At 38.3% G+C, this 17,296-nt stretch overlaps 2 protein-coding genes across 3 annotated transcripts in view; one reads left to right on the plus strand and one right to left on the minus strand.

Annotated features, from left to right (window-relative positions):
• Positions 1 to 2,682, plus strand: part of ubr1 (ubiquitin protein ligase E3 component n-recognin 1) — a 72,438-nt gene extending 69,756 nt beyond the window's left edge. For both annotated transcript variants that reach the window (XM_008104080.3, XM_008104086.3), the window contains exon 47: positions 104 to 2,682. In XM_008104080.3, the coding sequence (XP_008102287.2) occupies positions 104 to 245 (142 nt within the window). In that variant the 3' untranslated portion in view covers positions 246 to 2,682. The remainder of the gene's footprint in view (positions 1 to 103) is intronic.
• A 4,582-nt stretch (positions 2,683 to 7,264) lies between these two features.
• Positions 7,265 to 15,426, minus strand: LOC100558643 (photoreceptor outer segment membrane glycoprotein 2). Its single transcript, XM_003214555.3, has 3 exons — positions 14,756 to 15,426; positions 12,553 to 12,799; positions 7,265 to 9,491 (listed from the first exon to the last, which is right to left on the minus strand). The coding sequence occupies exons 1-3, from the start codon at positions 15,334 to 15,336 to the stop codon at positions 9,228 to 9,230; spliced, it is 1,092 nt and encodes a 363-aa protein (XP_003214603.1). The 5' UTR covers positions 15,337 to 15,426; the 3' UTR covers positions 7,265 to 9,227.
• Positions 15,427 to 17,296: the final 1,870 nt, after the last annotated feature.

Consider the following 17,296-nt stretch of genomic DNA (forward strand, 5'->3'; position numbering starts at 1 on the left):
TGAACAATAAAGAACAAGTAATTTATTCTTTAATCCAGAACATCATATGTACAAAACTCTAATGCATTTCTCTCTCTTTCTCCTTCTCTTTTAATCTTTGAAGGCGAGGCAATCCTTTGCATTTATGTCATGAGCGGTACCGGAAACTCCACCTGTTATGGCAGCAGCACTGCATCATAGAAGAGATTGCTCGAAGCCAGGAAACAAATCAGATCTTCTTTGGATTTAATTGGCATCTGCTCTGAGTATCAAATTGCTACCATCAAGTCTCCTAATAAGTCCAGACAGAGAGTAATAAGATCCTTCCTTTAAGAAGGAACAAATAGCCCATATCCATGTATTAAAATGTAACAGTTTACTGAAGCATGTGTGTAGACATGTACATTCACACGGCCTCCCAAATGTGATGACTGAGCAATTGAAGCTAGAAATGGATGGCTTTGACACAAGTGGGACAGTTGACGAACTTCTTGGTGACTCTGCTGTTTTCACTTGAACCTGTTGCTTGTATAACTTATACAGATGTTCCAAACTGCCATCCATCCCATATAGATCCAGTCATAATTAAAATGAAATAACAGGGAATACTCCACTTCATGTACATCAGCAACAGTTCAGAATGGACATGTGCATCTGGATATAACAGCAATATTTAAATAGGCTTATTTAATCCCTCTGTACTGTACTCTATATCTGTTTCTTCCTCTAGTGAAACAGCCATAGTCTGTGACTTCAGTGGAGCTTTAACCCTCTCTACTAACCATCTGAGGACAAAGCACTGCGAGTAAGGAGTGAGCTGAGGAGGATTTTGGAATTTATTAAGAATGCTTTGAGAAGGAACATGTGAGTGCCAGATCACTACTTAAATCAATATGGAGCCTTATACTTGGCTTTGAGGCATCAAAAATTAATCACTCTGCTTTTGGCATAGCCAGATGATCACCATGTAACATATTGTTCCCTAGCACCTCAACCCATACTTTATATTTATATATCCCAATAAGCAAAGCCCAGGAATTTGTCTATGCACTGCCATGGGAGACTGACTGATGTTACCTTCAGCCGCTTAGACCTTTATTTCCATAGATCAGCATAGGCCACAGTCTACGATAGAGTCATTTAAATATGCTCTCACTTTTCAGCATCTAGTATCAGTTAGAGACTAACAGAAGTCCCAACAGCTAAATAAAGTTGGGAATTAAATGTGTGTGCAAAGGGCTTTTTGTTAAACCTTATGTTTTGCTGCTGTGGAAATGTCAGTGACTGCATGTTGTCTTGTGTTCATGCTGACTACACAAACATGTTATATTTTCAATCGCTCGTGACACTGTGTTTTTTAGGCTGGCTCCATTTAGAAAAGGTAGCACTGAAGTGTTTTGTGTCATTTTTCCTTTTGTAATCATTATAGCCATAATTATGTCAGAAGGAGGTTGTGAACAAGAAAGAGGGGAAACTCCTAAAAGGAATAATCCCTTATTTCTGTCTTAAAAGTTAAGCTATCCTGACAATTCATTTTTAAATATGTGTCTTCTAGCCTTCCTCTCATTTTTTTCAGAATCCCTCACTTCTATTTCTTTTTTAAAGATAAAGTTTGTGTGGGAGAAAATAAATGTTTATTTTTAAATTTTAAAACCAATTGGCAAAGTAAAAAAACAACCATGATTTCATATTTACTATATTCACTTACATCAGCATACTGAGCAGGCATTATCACTGTGTATAGGATTAGTCTGAGATAGCATGTTACTTGTGTTTCGGTATTTAGATAAAATCCATCTAAAGTGTTTGCTTATTTATCCACTTATCTTTCCCTGTACAGTGAAAATGGCCTTCAGTGCCCTAAAACAGTGGTTCTCAACTCCCAGAAATCCCAGCCAATTTATCAGCTGTTAGGATTTCTGGGAGTTAAAGGTCGAAACATCTGGGGACCCCAGGTTGAGAACCGTGGCCCTAAAGAATCCCCCCATACACCCCCCCTAAAATGGTGAACTCCATTTTGGATTCAGTTACAAGAAAACATTGTTCCAACAGCTTCCAAACAGAAATTTCCACTGGCTACATAAACCAGTTTTTATAGAAACAAAGGTGAGTAAAATGTGTTCCAGAAATACTGTGTGTTAAACAGATTAGCCAATGCTGAATCCTCAGCGTGGCTGTCTTAGCCATATTCATGTCCTTGTGACACCTTTGGATTAGATATCCCCTCTGAACACCCAGGGAAGAGGATCCGTTTCTGGCTATGTGTATCCAGGCCCTTCTGCTTCACCTAGCAGGATTGGATGCTTGTACCCAACATTCAGATTCATGTACAAATTCTATTCATTGAGTAAAAAAGGGGAATCTGTTCAAGACTCAAGTGTAAATGGTTTATGTGCTTATGGCTATGCTTTGGACGTTTTCTGGCAAGTAAGCGCAACATTCAAGCACAAGATGAAGATGAATTATAATTTTCCATTTCATTTCTATGCAGTTTAACTCACTGTGAGTATACTCTGCATTTAGTGAATGCACAGTGCTAATGCCACAGATTCAAATTGTGAGGAAGATGGAGTTTTATTTACATACATGCATAAATTGGTATCCTTTAATTGCAAAAATGTAAATTTGAGCCTTGTATGATGTTCTCGTCCTTTTAAAATACCTTTATGTATATTTAAAAAGGAAATAAAGTACCTTCTCGTATGTTGTGAGCTTTCATTGCAAAGGAATTGTCACATTTCCAGGTCGATAGAATGACTACCAGTAGGACAAATGAAGAAATAGCCAGTACGTATCATAAATCAGCTAATCTCCTTTTGACACAGCACTGAAGTTCTTCATTCTTGAGCCTCCCCTCTTTTTTCAGTGCCTGTGCCATACTCCTTTCTCAGTATAAAATGGCATATTCTGGCCCAATCTACTTGTCTGAACGTATCTCTTCCTATGAGCCAGCAAGATCCTTAAGATCATCTGGAGAGGCCCTGCTCTCGGTCCCGCCTGCCTCGCAAACGCGGCTGGTGGGAACGAGGGACAGGGTCTTCTCGGTGGTGGCTCCCCGGCTGTGGAACACCCTCCCCAGAGAGATCAGACAAGTTCCAACTCTTTTGGGCTTTAGAAGAGCCCTGAAAACATGGCTATGTGCCCAGGCTTTTAACGAATAAATGATAAAGATGACACAGACTGACCTATGGATAAGGCACGGGGTTTTCGGATGAACGGATCTGAGCATATATATTTTTAAAATTTATATACTGTAATTTTATATTGTATTTAATTGTTTTTAACTGATTTTATGTATTGTTTATTGTTTTTGTATAAGCATCTAATTGTGCCAGTGTTGTAAGCCGCCCTGAGTCCCTTCAGGTGAGAAGGGCGGGATATAAATGTTGGAAATAAATAAATAAATGTTCATTTAGAGTAGGTTATTGACTTTGCTACAGTCTTTATTAGACTAATTAATTAATATATATAGAACCTGTTCCAAAATGTATAAAAATACAATCCCTTGTGGAAATATTTAAGTTTTGGTCAGCAGATTAATTTCCAAATTGTACAACAACCATTAGAATATAATCTTTTTTAAAGCCATAAGGTCTTCAATTTTGGCTTTGAATAACAAGGTAAGCTTTACATTTCTAGTCAGTTTTTTACCTAATCATGCAAGATGAGGCAAGTGGGTGCAGATTGACTGTGTATTAGTACAGCTCCATCGTGTCCTGGCCCAGAAGTTGGTGAGACATTCCTACTACAGTATCTTCAACTGTGAGGGCCGGTCCTTTTAGCTGACTGCAAAGCACAGGCATTTTTAAGATCAACAGTGAAACACTTGCATACTAAAATATTTCACCATTTCCCTAAAATCTCATGAATGAGAGAAGACGAAACGGATTAGTAAGTTTGGATATACAGTAGACTCTCACTTATCCAACGTAAACGGGCCGACAGAACGTTGGATAAGCGAATATGTTGGATAGTAAGGAGAGATTAAGGAAAAGCCAATTAAACATCAAATTAGGTTATGATTTTACAAATTAAGCACCAAAACATGTTTTACAACAAATTTGACAGGAAAAGTAGTTTAATACACAGTAATGCTATGTAGTAATTACTGTATTTACAAATTTAGCACCAAAATATCATGATGTGTTGAAAACATTGACTACAAAAATGCGTTGGATAATCCAGAACGTTGGATAAGCGAGTGTTGGATAAGTGAGACTCTGCTGTACTGAAGTCATGGTCCAGAAGACTATAAATAAGAGTATATGAATCATTAAGTTTCATATCATGAGGAGACAAAAACAGAAGAACTATCTTGGACTGAACACAAAATAAAGCAGCACCCAGGAAGGAATAGTTGAGAAGCTGGAAAGAAAAAAATCTCAAGGATTCTTTAAAAAGCAGATGAAAGATCCTCCTTCCATCCCAACTGCCATTGCTTTGGCCTTGAAGGGAGAAACCAAAGTTGCAGTTTCTGCTGGACTTTAATCCCTTTCCTTACTGTCAATTCCCTTTTTCTTCTCTGACGCATCTTGTTTCGATTATAAGCCGCAGGACAAATTAACAATGTGTAAACTGCTCTGAGAGCCTTTGCAACTGAAGAGTGGGTATAATACATTCGACAATTAAATGGTAGTAAATAATATATAGCAAGCCAGGATTCTCTAAAATCTCTAGTTTTACAAATTATGCAAATAGGGCCAACATCTAGCTAGCAAGAAAATGCCAGAGAATTAAAAACAAAACAATGTGTAGAATACCTGTGAAATGTCATGAATTGGTAGGGATTGCCCACTAAGGCTTATCTAGAAATACTGGTAACTTTGGAGTGTGAGGACAATACAAGTACAATTCCATCTCAAATACTGTTTTTTAACAACAGGTCTGCAACGTAATTTCACAAAACTATTTTTCCAAAAGATTTAACAGAACAACAGGCAAACCTTTTATGGAGAACATCTGTGCCCCTTTGGCAGATTGTATGGATAGAAACAAGTAATAGCTGCTTCTTATGGTTCTGAAAAAGCCACACAGTTGCTACAATAGAACATACACTAGAAAGGCCACTGAATTTTCAGTAGTCACAGTTCATACGTTGACGCCATCAGAGGCAACACAAAAAAGATGAACTGGCATGTGAATGTTACATGAATTTTCTTAGGAGTTTCAATAGTAGAATGCAATTTGATGTTTTGTTACCCTCCACCAAAATTAGGAAATGCTTCTCCTTTATTGTAAATAATCATGGTATCTTCAATGAGTTTTCCTATGTGGTAAGTGGGAGAAAAAGTGTTTTGCTGTTGCTAATTCTGATTGGCTTACGCATTGTTGATAAATAGGATCAGAAGTCTCCAGCAAATCGTATTTATTTCTGTAGCAGAGCAGATGCTGCAGCTTACAGACTTGCCTTGTTAATGCCATCTGTGCCTTCTCAAATTAATGAGAATTAAAGCAAAAACTGTGTAGCAATTTGAGCTTGTTTTCCTTCGAATAGGATCTTGCAATAGGCATTTTGTTACATCCTGGGAAAACATTTTTCAGGATCGGGTGAGAGGGAGTAAAGGGCTGGTGACTGATTTTAACACCGAGAAGGCTTACATAGGATTATGTGACAGTTAAAAGCACAATCAAGTGTTCTTTGGTTCTGATTCTGTGCTCTTTAAGCAAAAATGATGTATCAGATGGAGGTCTAATTAGATAAACCTTACTTATATGATTCTAAGTGATGTGGGAAGGGGAAATTAAGTAAGTACAAATACATATGGTAGATTCCTGAAAAGGAATCAAGTTTTCAAGTTGCAGTAATCAATAAATTAACCCTTGCAGATTATTAAAAGCTGCAGCTCTGAGGATGCCTGCCATAGATGTGGGCGAAATCAGGAGAGAATGCTTCTGGAGTATGGCCATACAGCCCAGAAACCACACAACAACCCTGTGATTCTGGCCATGAAAGCCTTCAACAACACAGCTGCTGCTATCTTAGCTTTGCTGGAGTTTTGCACACAGTACTTTCCTCTTTCCCAGAGCTTAACCCACCAAAAATTAGAGAATTTAAACCCTTGTCTCTTGGAGATGACACAAGAGCTAAACCCAAAAATCTGGCAATCTCATTGTATAGTGCAATATGCCCTTAATCAGGGCTTCTTAAACTTTTTCCACTCGTAATCCCTTTCCTTCTGAAAGAGAATTAAAACCTGGCTTTGGGAGTAGGCTTTTGAGAAATAGTATTGGGCAATAAGTTTAATTGAAATCGTGCAACTGACTTTGAATCAGCCTTATACTTTGCTTTTTGGATGATGTGTCTTAACATTGGACTGTATCTTAATGATGTTTTATGTATGCTTAATTTTTAAATTTAATTTATTTCATGTTTTTATGCTTTAGGCACTATGTAGTGCTGTTTGTAAGCCACCTTGAGTCTACCCCCAGGGGTAGATAAAGGTGGGATACAAATATGGTAAGTAAATAAATGAATATGTTTATGTGACCCAGGGTATATAGATATATAGAATAGGTATAAAAATCAAACATTTTGCCAGACATGCTAAACAGGCTGATTTTCCTTTTTGTGGAGTCCAGCTGAAGCATTTTCTGCAGAATCCACTGTAAAGACTACACATTGATGCTAACAGGTTTGTGTAAATGTCTAGGTTGCATTCAGAAACCTTTTACTGTTGCCAAACATTGAAATAGGGGGGACCCCATTTAGACCAGGACCCAGTTTAAGAAGCAGTGCTTTACATTACAGTATGTCTAATGTGCTGACTCCCCTATCAACCCTAGCCATGCTAGCTGGGGTTGAGGAAGTTATAGTCTACCACTATGCTAACATTTAGAAAGCACCAGATTGGCCAAATTTGGCATTGATCAGGAGGTATGAGGACTGGAGACCGTCTTTATGCCCTATGTCTAGACTAGTGGTTCTCAACCTGTGGGTCCCCATGTGTTTTGGCCGACAACTCCCAGAAATCCCAGCCAGTTTACCAGTTGTTAAGATTTCTGCGAGTTGTAGGCCAAAACATCTGGGGATCCACAGGTTGAGAATCGCTGGTCTAGAAGGTCACACGGGACTGTCAAAAATGCCCTCCTACACTGGACCGCCAGAAGATAGGGAGGTAAAGGAAAGGGCAGCTGTTCTTGGCATTCTTGAGTCTTGTGCAGTTTTGAAAAAGACCCAAAACACTTCTGCAAGTGAGCAGTAATACTGTTAAAACAAACCACATTCATAGAAGAAAATGCTAATGGTAAGTTTACAATTACCATGTTTATAATAACCAATACAGCCTTGAAAATATATCCATTTATTATAACTCGTTTCAAAACCGGAAGATGATGTCCTTAGCCCCTCTACACATGTAACTGACAATATATGCTTATGTGACAGAAGAAATGTCATATCAGTACATCTTTCCATTTTGCCGAGGGGATTTGTTAAGCATGAGCAAACATCAATTTATAACCATCTAACAACAGAACACACAGTAATATCCTGGATCGAATCCAATATTCAATCACTGCCAACTTAAAGGGTGGCTTAATTGTCCTTAGAAGCGAGTAGTGTCAAGGTAGTAACTAATTATCCAAAAATATATCCAAAACATCTATTATGACATTTCTTCTCCCAGAATTAGCTGAAAGAGTAGAGGTAATACACTGGCATGTTTTACTCAACTCTGCAACCAAAAATCTACTTCACAGCTGAATTGATCTATGGCTATAATTTTTTTCATAGCTTATGTATGTGGGGAGTGGGGATTTGAAGGAGCAGAAGGAAATATGAATGTTATTTTGGGCTTTCACATGCTCCCAATTTATTTTTGCAGATGACTTTGTGAGTACAGTAGAGTCTCACTTATCCAACATAAGCAGGCCGGCAGAATGTTGGATAAGCGAATATGTTGGATAATAAGGAGGGATTAAAGAAAAGACTATTAAACATCAAATTAGGTTATGATTTTTCAAATTAAGCACCAAAACATCATGTTATACAACAAATTTGACAGAAAAAGTAGTTCAATACGCAGTAATGCTATGTAGTAATTACTGTATTTATGAATTTAGCACCAAAATATCACGATGTATTGAAAACATTGACTACAAAAATGCATTGGATAATCGAGAATGTTGGATAAGTGAGACTCTACTGTATATAGAAACACACAAAAACAAGCACTGGATAATTATTCTCTCCCCCCCCCAGTCCAAATAATGGTTATTAATATATTATATAGACTTTGATTTTTCCCTACTTTAATATCTAGTTCTGAATTACACTGACATTACTATCTTCTAGTTGTTTTCCACAGACTACCTATAATTCTGCATATGCTAAATTCTATTTTATAAGGTGCAGAGTGTGTTCATTTTCTTTCTTGTGATTTCCTTTTACTGACAGTCTTGTTCTGGATAAAGGCCTGATAGTATGTCCTTCACTTTGACACTGAATAGTAGCAATCAACAGAAGTCTACCCTTTCAAATATGAATTAACAGTTAACCAGTTTTCTATTACAGTATTTTCATCTGTACACTACAGTTTGTTAGCTGGTACAATTCTTCTGAAGCACTGTAATACAAATTGCCAATATTTCCGTACCCTTTTAACAGGAGCATTTTCTTCACTTTAAGAACGTATTCTCCTGTACGGATTTTCCTTTCCTGAGAAATTTATCATGAATTGATCATGTATTACATTCACATCAGTTAGCTTTAGATCAATTAGCAGGGTAAATATGGTTCTGTCAAATCAAGAGCAAGGTCTCCCTGTTCAAATGATAATAACAAGGACAACAGCAGAAGTGCTCATCACTTCTACAGAGCTCTATGCAAACATGGTCACATCAAAAGAGGACAAATATGCTTGATGTACAATCAGATTGAATGACAAATTTTCATAATGCCATAATATTTGAAGCTCTGATGTTTTCTCCTGTAATAGTCCAGCCATCCCCCTGGTCATTTAATTAATATATGGAAACAATTTGTGGTGTGAATGTGTGCATATATATGAGAATGGAAGCAATGTCAGTCTAGATAACAGTACATTCTGAAAATATGGATAGTAAATTGATGTTTTGCCCCATTCTAGAAGTCTTCATCGTTGGACCCTGTTAGCAGGCAGTCATTTGTTAATTTATTTGCTATTGGGATTTTTATTTTATTCTCACACATGGAAAAGAAAAAACAGCAAAATGCACAGCTGTGATTGTGGTATCAAACTGTATATTAAAGTCTCCTGTGCTTCATCCAGTTAAGTTGTGGGGATGCTTTTTGTGGGAACAGTCTCTTGACCATAGTTTACAGTTTGAACATTCATGTTGGGGTCATTGATTCCTGAAACCGAAGATATCTGATTTGCTTTCCCAAGATTTTTAATGACACTGATGTTGTATTTGGCAGTTTCTACAAAGCTGTTCTCAAGTAGCCAGCCTTCTGAATCACTCTGTGGATCTCCCAAGAGAAGGACGTTACTCATTGCTGTTTGAAGGTAACGGACCCCAGTCAACACAGACAGCTGGAGGAAAAGGGGAACAAAAGGAATTTTGTTAGTCTTACAACAGATCAACAAAGTAATATTTTTTTAAAAAAATTATGTCACAATGGAGAAGGAGAAGGAATATTGCAGTGACAACTATTTGTGTTTGCTTTTCCCCACTCCATTTAATAACAGCATTTGAGGGTTTTTTTGGTATTAATGCTTAGTTTAGCCTATCTCTTAAGGTAATGTTTAATCATTTAATCTGTCTCTGAAATTTTTAACAAACTAAGATGCATTAGGTTGCTGTGAGTTTTCTGGGTTTTATGGCCATGTTCCAGAAGCATTCTCCTTTGACGTTTCTCCTGCATCTATGGCAAGCATCCTCAGAAATAAGGGTGGGAGAAATAACTCTTGCCTGTTTGAGGCAAATTTGAATATTGCAATTGGCCACCTTGATTAGCACTGAATACCCTTGCTAATCAAGGTGGCCAATTGCAACATTCATACCTGCCTCAAACAGACAACCCCACTTGCCTAGTTTCCAACAGACCTCACAACCTCTGAAGATCCTGCCATAGATGCAGGCGAAAGGTCAGAAGAACATGGCCATGCAGCCTGGAAAACTCATAGCAACCCAGTGATTCCAGCCATGAAAGCCTTTGATAACACAAAGATACATTAGACAAAGATTTCAGTTAGATGGTTTCATCTTTAAACATTCAAGCTCTCCCACTCCCATGATTTTCACATGTGTACTTTCAATTTCTTCCGTCCTTCTCTTTCTCTAATCGCTTTGCATGATTATTTTTAAAAACTAGATTCCACCATTGATTACTAAGGAATATTATTACTGGGGAAACAAATGTAAAATATTAATTCTGAAATGCTTCCATTTTAACCTACCCAAATAGCACGCATTCCCCTTTATTCTTTACTTAGAAAATTCCCCTGTCTGACAGAGAAGGATAATGAAGGATACATTTGCAGGTATTTTTGGATGCCCCAGACTTTAAAGGTCACACTTACTTGTTGGCACCTGTGGGCATAAGAGGCTTTCATTTATCACAGTCTTATAATTTGTCCTACATTAACAAAGATGATGAAAAGGAGTAACCTGCCATCAGGCTTTCCTTTTGCAAAGGACAATATTTATATTGTTTTCCCCCTTTCCCACAGTATCTGTAACAGTGAAAGACTAACCCTTAGAACAGTGGTTTTCAGCCTAGGGTCCCCAGATGTTTTTGGCTTACAACTCCCAGAAATCCCAGCCAGTTTACCAGCTGTTAGGATTTCTCGGAGTTGAAAGCCAAAAACATCTGGGGACCCCAGGTTGAGAACCACTGCCCTAGAATTCCATTACACTATTATCCAGTTGTGCTGTGTATTTTTGGAGAACAGCATCTCCACACAACAATGACATCATTGTGGGTGTCTCCTATGTGCTTCCCAGCCAGGCTGAAGATTTGGATTATGTCTTTCAAAAATAAATAACCAAATGTTCAAAAAGGAGAGATATACTGTAGTAGTAATGGAAGACTTCAACCACTCTGATATTTGTTGGAAGCCACTGTCTCCCAAGAGTGCACAGTCCAAACAAATTTACTTACTTTGCAGGCAATTTCATTGTACAAAAAGTGGAGGGAGCAACAAGAAGTTCAGCTATCTTGGATTTGATCCTAACCAACAGAGATGAATTGGCAAACAAGGTAGAAAGAAAGAGTGGGATCACTCCATGGGAGTCACCTCTTGGGATTTGTTATACACAGGAAAGATGAAGTCAAATGTAGTCAGACACACATTTTTTCCTTACTTTGGAAGAGAATGTAACAGTCTATTTACATTTCAAAAGTGCTTACATGTATCCCCCTTGGGTGGGGGGAAAGTATCAGATCAGGGGAGAAACAGGAGCCTTCCTACACTGGGTAGCCAAAGAAATGATTGATCCCTAATCCCCTGCAATATGCACATGTCTAAATCCATCTTCAGCTTTTTCCTGAATTTAGGTGATCTTGCTGGGACAGTACCAATTCAGAGCAATACCTTTCAATGGTTACAGCAATATAGCGTTCCCGGAAAAACAAATTACCTATTGGGATCTAAATCCTATTCTTTGACTCAGTAAACGAGAATAATGGATTGAAACAATTGATTCCATGTATCTATTTTATCTGGGAATATCCAATAGGTCAAAGGTCTTGGAGCCTATTTTCCAGAATCCCCAGTCATCACAGTCACTGTCCACGATGATGGGGGAATTTTGAGGGGTATTGATTGATTAATTGCATTTGTATACTGCTTTTTTCACCCTTAGGGGAACTTAAAGCAGTTCACAACATAGTAAATATCAAAGATTCAGTGCCTCACAACCATATAAAAGAAACATTATAAGTCTAAAAGCAATACATATAACCTTACATTAGCTCATTAAAACTATAAATCATTGAACATACATTAAGGCATTTAAACTTACAGTCCAAAATTAGGCCATTACACAAAGTAAAGATATGTTGGCAGTGCAGCTGTTTTAATTGATATACAATCAGATACACATATTTAGGATCAGGATTCTAGTACATTTTGGGCATAGGTACTTCTTAGAGTTATTAATGAGCAGAACTTTATGAATGAAACAACATAACATTTTTGGCTTCTGTTTCACTTGTTAAAAATGAAAGTGACCTGGATCTAAGGTGACAGTCAGAGCACTGTTTATTTCTATATAATAAAGATCTTATAAGGATTCAACTATCCCCATCATAGAGTCACCTTAGGGTTGCTATAAGTCGGAAATGACTTGAAGGCATAAAAGCAAATCCAATCATGCTTCTAAAGTGCCACCTTGGATCCAGCTTACTTTTATTTTAACAACAAAAAAGGGAGAAGCTGAAAAGCCGAACTATCTTGTGAATCTGTTTATAAAGTTTTGATTTATTTATAATTCGAAGAAATGAGTATTAGTGATTGACTGCATTCTTACACAATCCAGAACAAACTTGTTAGTGATGCTGTTTGTTTCTGTGTGTGTACGCATGCCTGTATTTTCAATATCCCATACAGCATGTTGTTCTCTCTGAAAAATGTATGCTTTGTATTTTACCTCAAAACACCAGATGATCAGCACAGTGATGCCGATGGATCTCATGATGTCAGTATAATAATCCAGTAGGGCTTCCCTGCATCCTTTTATCCAAATGTTAAGCTCTTCTGTCAGAAAGTCATAGTTGTAGTGAGCTGAGTTGTTTGTGAGCTGATACTGAATGCAGGGCCTGGGGGAGTTTGGATTGCAACAGCTGAAGGGGACACCATCCACCAAGAACTTCCCATCCACGTTACTCTTCAGGCGGCTGCAAAAAAGTGTAGAAAATGGGTTTTCATAAGAGATTAATGCCTCAGAGTTCTTTTTTACAGTTGCAGTTACAGTACTTGGGTAGGTCACGCTCTTTCCAGCTTCAGAGGAACGAAACATGATAGGGTACGATAAGTTGGACATAACTTGAAGGCACACAACAATAACAACAACAAAATCTATTTTGCCTAGTAGAGCCAGCAGGTACCATGAACCCAATCTCCTTTGTTGTAATTGTGTGTTCGGGAAGTTCCTCAGATCGAGCTGCTAAAAGCAACTAATTTGAATTTAGCAATAGGAGTTTTAAGAGAAAAGTTGAGAAGAACGAAATTAGTATTTGAATTATTTTAAAGCACCTACATTAAAAGAAAAAAATTGCCAAAAAATTGCTTCTATATTTGCACATCTACGTTGTCCATTTGATGCAGTTTCAAAACAGTATTGAAGAAAGTGGTTTCGCTGTGCAGACGATTACATAGGAAATCTTGGAACCAGTTTGAGGCCTGGGTGGTGATTACCCAAACCACACATTGTCTCTAATCGCTTTGTTGTCTGAGTATCGGAGTTTGCAGCTAGCTTCAACAGCCGGTAGGCTGTTAGGAATTGTGGGAATTGAAGTCCAAAACACCTGGAGGGCCCAAGTTTGCCCATGCCTGCTATATTCCTATGACATTCATGAGGTTGTCATTAGTTGACAGGTATACATAAATAATACCTTTGATGTGCGTTACCTACAATATTTCGGTAATCCTTATATCAGCCTGGTAAAGTAGGTTTGTACTATAATCTAGAATTACAAAAAAACAAGTTTTCTATAATAGACACAAGGTGTCTTTATAAAAATCTGTCATTTATATACATCATAAGAAGATAAAACACATGTCTGCTTTATCGTCAGCATGTTATTCAGATATTTGATGACAGCTGACAGGACTTGCTCCAATTTGCCCTTTTCTAATTTGAGCCTGCTTCAGCTGTTTCAAGGCTAGGTACTATCTTGGTTTTCCCCTCCTTGGATCTTATGTCAGTGTCCTTTTGAAAATGTGGTTTCTTGTACTAATTAGAATCTGTATAAAGATGGACAATTGAGTGGGGGGTGCATGTTCCCCACCCACCCCACCCCTTGATGGGCCATATTTTTTCTCTTGGCTCAACTGGAATTGCCTTCATGATTGGTTTTCCATTTCAGCCAAAACCCAGTCAAGTTGGAATTTTGTTTCTAATACCTCTGGGATAGAATATGGTTTTTTTGAGGAAGCAAGAGTACACATACTGTTGTGCTTTTGGAGATTTTGTGTTGATCTTGAACATAAAGAAATGTTGGCTATTTTTAATTTGGGGCGATTTTCCTGATGGTGTTTTGTGACTACCTTCTCTGATACATTTGCTTAAAAAAAGAGCAATGGTTTCCAACCTTTTTTGGACCAGGGACCACTTTGACCAGGGACCACTCTCCAGCATTAGTACCAAAAGGGTTACAAATCGGTTTTTGGTAAACTTTAGATTCGGTTTGGCTATTTGGGTGCTGATTCAGAAAATTGCATTGGATAGACCACATCAGCTGATGTGGTCTGTCCAATGCAATTTTCTGAATCAGCACCCCAAATAACCCCAGAAACAGGCCTAAAAATGAAGACCCCAACATGCCCACACTTCCAGGCTCCACATGGAACGGCTGCGCTCAGGAGGAGGGAGGAGGAGGAGAAGCAGCAGTCAGGAGGCTTGTTGTTGAACCTTTCGTGGGTAGCCAGCTTCTCCCCTCCCAACACCCCTGTTGCCTCGTCACCATAAGAGGGTTTCGCGAGACCAGTTGCTCTCATTATAACGGTGTAGTAACGGTGAGGCCGTAGACCATATTTTAATTCTTGAGGACTACTAGTGGTCGGTAGACCACAGGTTGGGAACCACTGTTTTAGAGAATAGTTTTAAAATAATATTTCAAGGTAATACTTACTCTAGAACATCCCTTGATGCCATATCCAGATAGCGAACCGAGACCCACTGGACTTCAAACCAGTCCCTGAAGCCATTGTTTCCACAGCACTGGAATCTAATCTGTAATGCATCTATAGTCTTCTTTAAAAAGCACCTCCCGGGAATATCGGTATCCTTGTAGAACTTGATAGCATCCCTCAGTCCCAGGTATAGAGATTCCTCCAGCTCATTTCTCATGGTGTAACACATAATGCCACCCACCAAGATACAAAAGGTGAAACAGAATGTGCATACAATGTATGGGAGCATAACCATCTTCCATCGGTTAAACTTATTGATGTCTGTGCAGTCATAGCAGATTTTACCTCCAAGAAAGTTGATAATGCAGGCAATTACTCCAACAGAGATTAGCATATTGGGGACAGAGTTTACGTCTCCTTTGGCCATCACCTCACTGCGCTTCCTGATTTCTATTTTGAGAAAGAGTCCTAGGCTGAAGAGAATTGCACCGGACACCACAGAAACCCAGTTCAGGATCCACAAGATCTGAGCCAACTTATCTCTCTTTGTTTTGGTGAATTTTACTTTAAGGACAGCCATGGTCACTACAGCATTAAGAAATGTTGTTCAGGAAAATCTCCTAATCAGATTATCAGAGTGTATCCAAAGTGATCAAGCCATACGGCAGAAGCCTGTGAAACAGAGAGAGAGAGCAAGAGAGATTAGTGCCTTTGCTGCTGTGTATTTATATCACATGCATCCTACATAGCCTCTTAACCTGTTATCAAACACCTATAAGAACTATTGAGTTGTCACGTCAGCCTCATAATTGGGGCAGTTCTACATAAATTCAGTGGTTTCCATGCCTTACTGGAAAATAAATTACCCTGAGTTTAATATGCCATGCTTCCAAGTATTTATGCCAAAGTTCAGTCTTCATAAGATAGCCTCCACATTTGACCAAAAAACACCCCAAAACATTTCAAACTGTAAACAGTTGTGTGTAATGATGTAACAAAATAAGACAAACTCTGGAGACAGTACTGACAAGACCGTTAAAATGTATTATTAAAATAAGTTACTGTTCTGTGTCCAGTCCTGGGGGAATTGTAATACAATATAAACACTTTTTGTTTAATGAGCAAATTGAAACATATTATTTAAGGGAAACAGCATGGGAGAGATAAATCGAGCTGTTCGAGTTGGATTAATGTTTAATTCGTGTGCAATGAGAGTTTGGTTTGGTTTGTAGCACTTTGCTCATGAGGCCTTTTTTTGGCTTCTTCAAAGGACACACTACCTGAGTTGGTCATGCACAATACACAGGACGCTCTGAGTCCCCTTCGGGGTGAGAAGGGCGGGATATAAATGTAAATAAATAAATAACTGTTGGATTTGTGGTTAGTCCAAATGACCTTTTGGGGATTCTTTATAGTCCAGTGATTCTGATTAAAGGAGAGATTCAGAATCCATTCCAAATCCAATCTAGAAATTCTGAATCCAATCCAGTCACTGTTACTGAGATTGGATGAATTTCTCTGTAACAATTGCATAGAGAGAAGCTGTGCACACTATAGTATCTAGATACGATGGTGGACTGGATTAGCATGGATTAATTGGCTTCATCTTGACAGCACAAATGTTTTGTGGGCAGACAATTCCCAAGTCCACAAATTAGTTTGTTTACCTGCTCTGGTACCTGTGAAAGAACAGGTATGGTTATTGTTTCTTTTAAAAAAATAAACACTTTGTGTGTGGGGGGGGGGGGTGTCTGTTTAAATACAGCTTGCCTCTTCTCTTTAATGGAAATAAAGACAATCTCCCATTCATGCAAAGATCAAAATCTGCTTCACTTCTGCATCTTTTACTCTCAGACCATACCTTGGTGCCAGGATGTTTCCCAGATAACTCCTAAAGCAATGTTCCACCAAATACCTGGTCAAAATGTCAGTATATTGTACTTGCGCTCCCAGATATTTTTGTCTTTTTTTTTTTTGTACTTCAGTTCTCAATACTAAAATTCTAGAAGTGCTGGCTACAGGAAAATTAGATTGCATATAGTGTTGAGTGTTGCAATGTGGCCAGAAATGGAAGACTTATCTTCATCAAGTGCCACAATCATAGATGACAAGTTGAGCCAATTGCAACCTGCTAGATGTTATTGAACTACATCTCCTAGTAGCCTTTGCTATTGGCTTTGCTGGCAAGGGCTGCTGGGGGTTGCAATCCAATAACTTCAGAAACGCTGCACTTTGGAAAACAACTCCCCAGGTTACGTTTCAGGTAGGATGGTGTTCATTCCAGTCTGAAGATGACAGAGTTTGAACCTGGGACCTTTTGCATGGAAGTCATTTGCTCTACCTCAGAATTTTGAGGCTTCCTGTTAATCCACTTTTCAGATATCAATTGAAACTACACTGTTGTGGCAACTGTCCTTTGTCAGTACTTAAAATGGGGATGAAATATCTAAGACATCCATAATGAGAATGTTGTCAGCTACCAAAAAGAGTTCCAAAAACAGGGCCCAGTCATACAATCGAGAAAAACTGCAAACATGCCA

This window comes from Anolis carolinensis, chromosome 1, assembly GCF_035594765.1.
Source record: "Anolis carolinensis isolate JA03-04 chromosome 1, rAnoCar3.1.pri, whole genome shotgun sequence".
Taxonomy (NCBI): Eukaryota; Metazoa; Chordata; class Lepidosauria; order Squamata; family Dactyloidae; genus Anolis; species Anolis carolinensis.

Bases quoted from the DNA above. Each gene is read 5' to 3' on its own strand.
- LOC100558643 (XM_003214555.3), bottom strand. From the start codon at position 15,336: ATGGCTGTCCTTAAAGTAAAATTCACCAAAACAAAGAGAGATAAGTTG. The intron at 12,800-14,755 runs GTAAGTATTACC...ACTTTTTTGCAG, and splicing joins GCATCAAGGGATGTTCTAGA to CCGCCTGAAGAGTAACGTGG. The intron at 9,492-12,552 runs GTAAAATACAAA...CTTTTCCTCCAG, and splicing joins TGATCATCTGGTGTTTTGAG to CTGTCTGTGTTGACTGGGGT.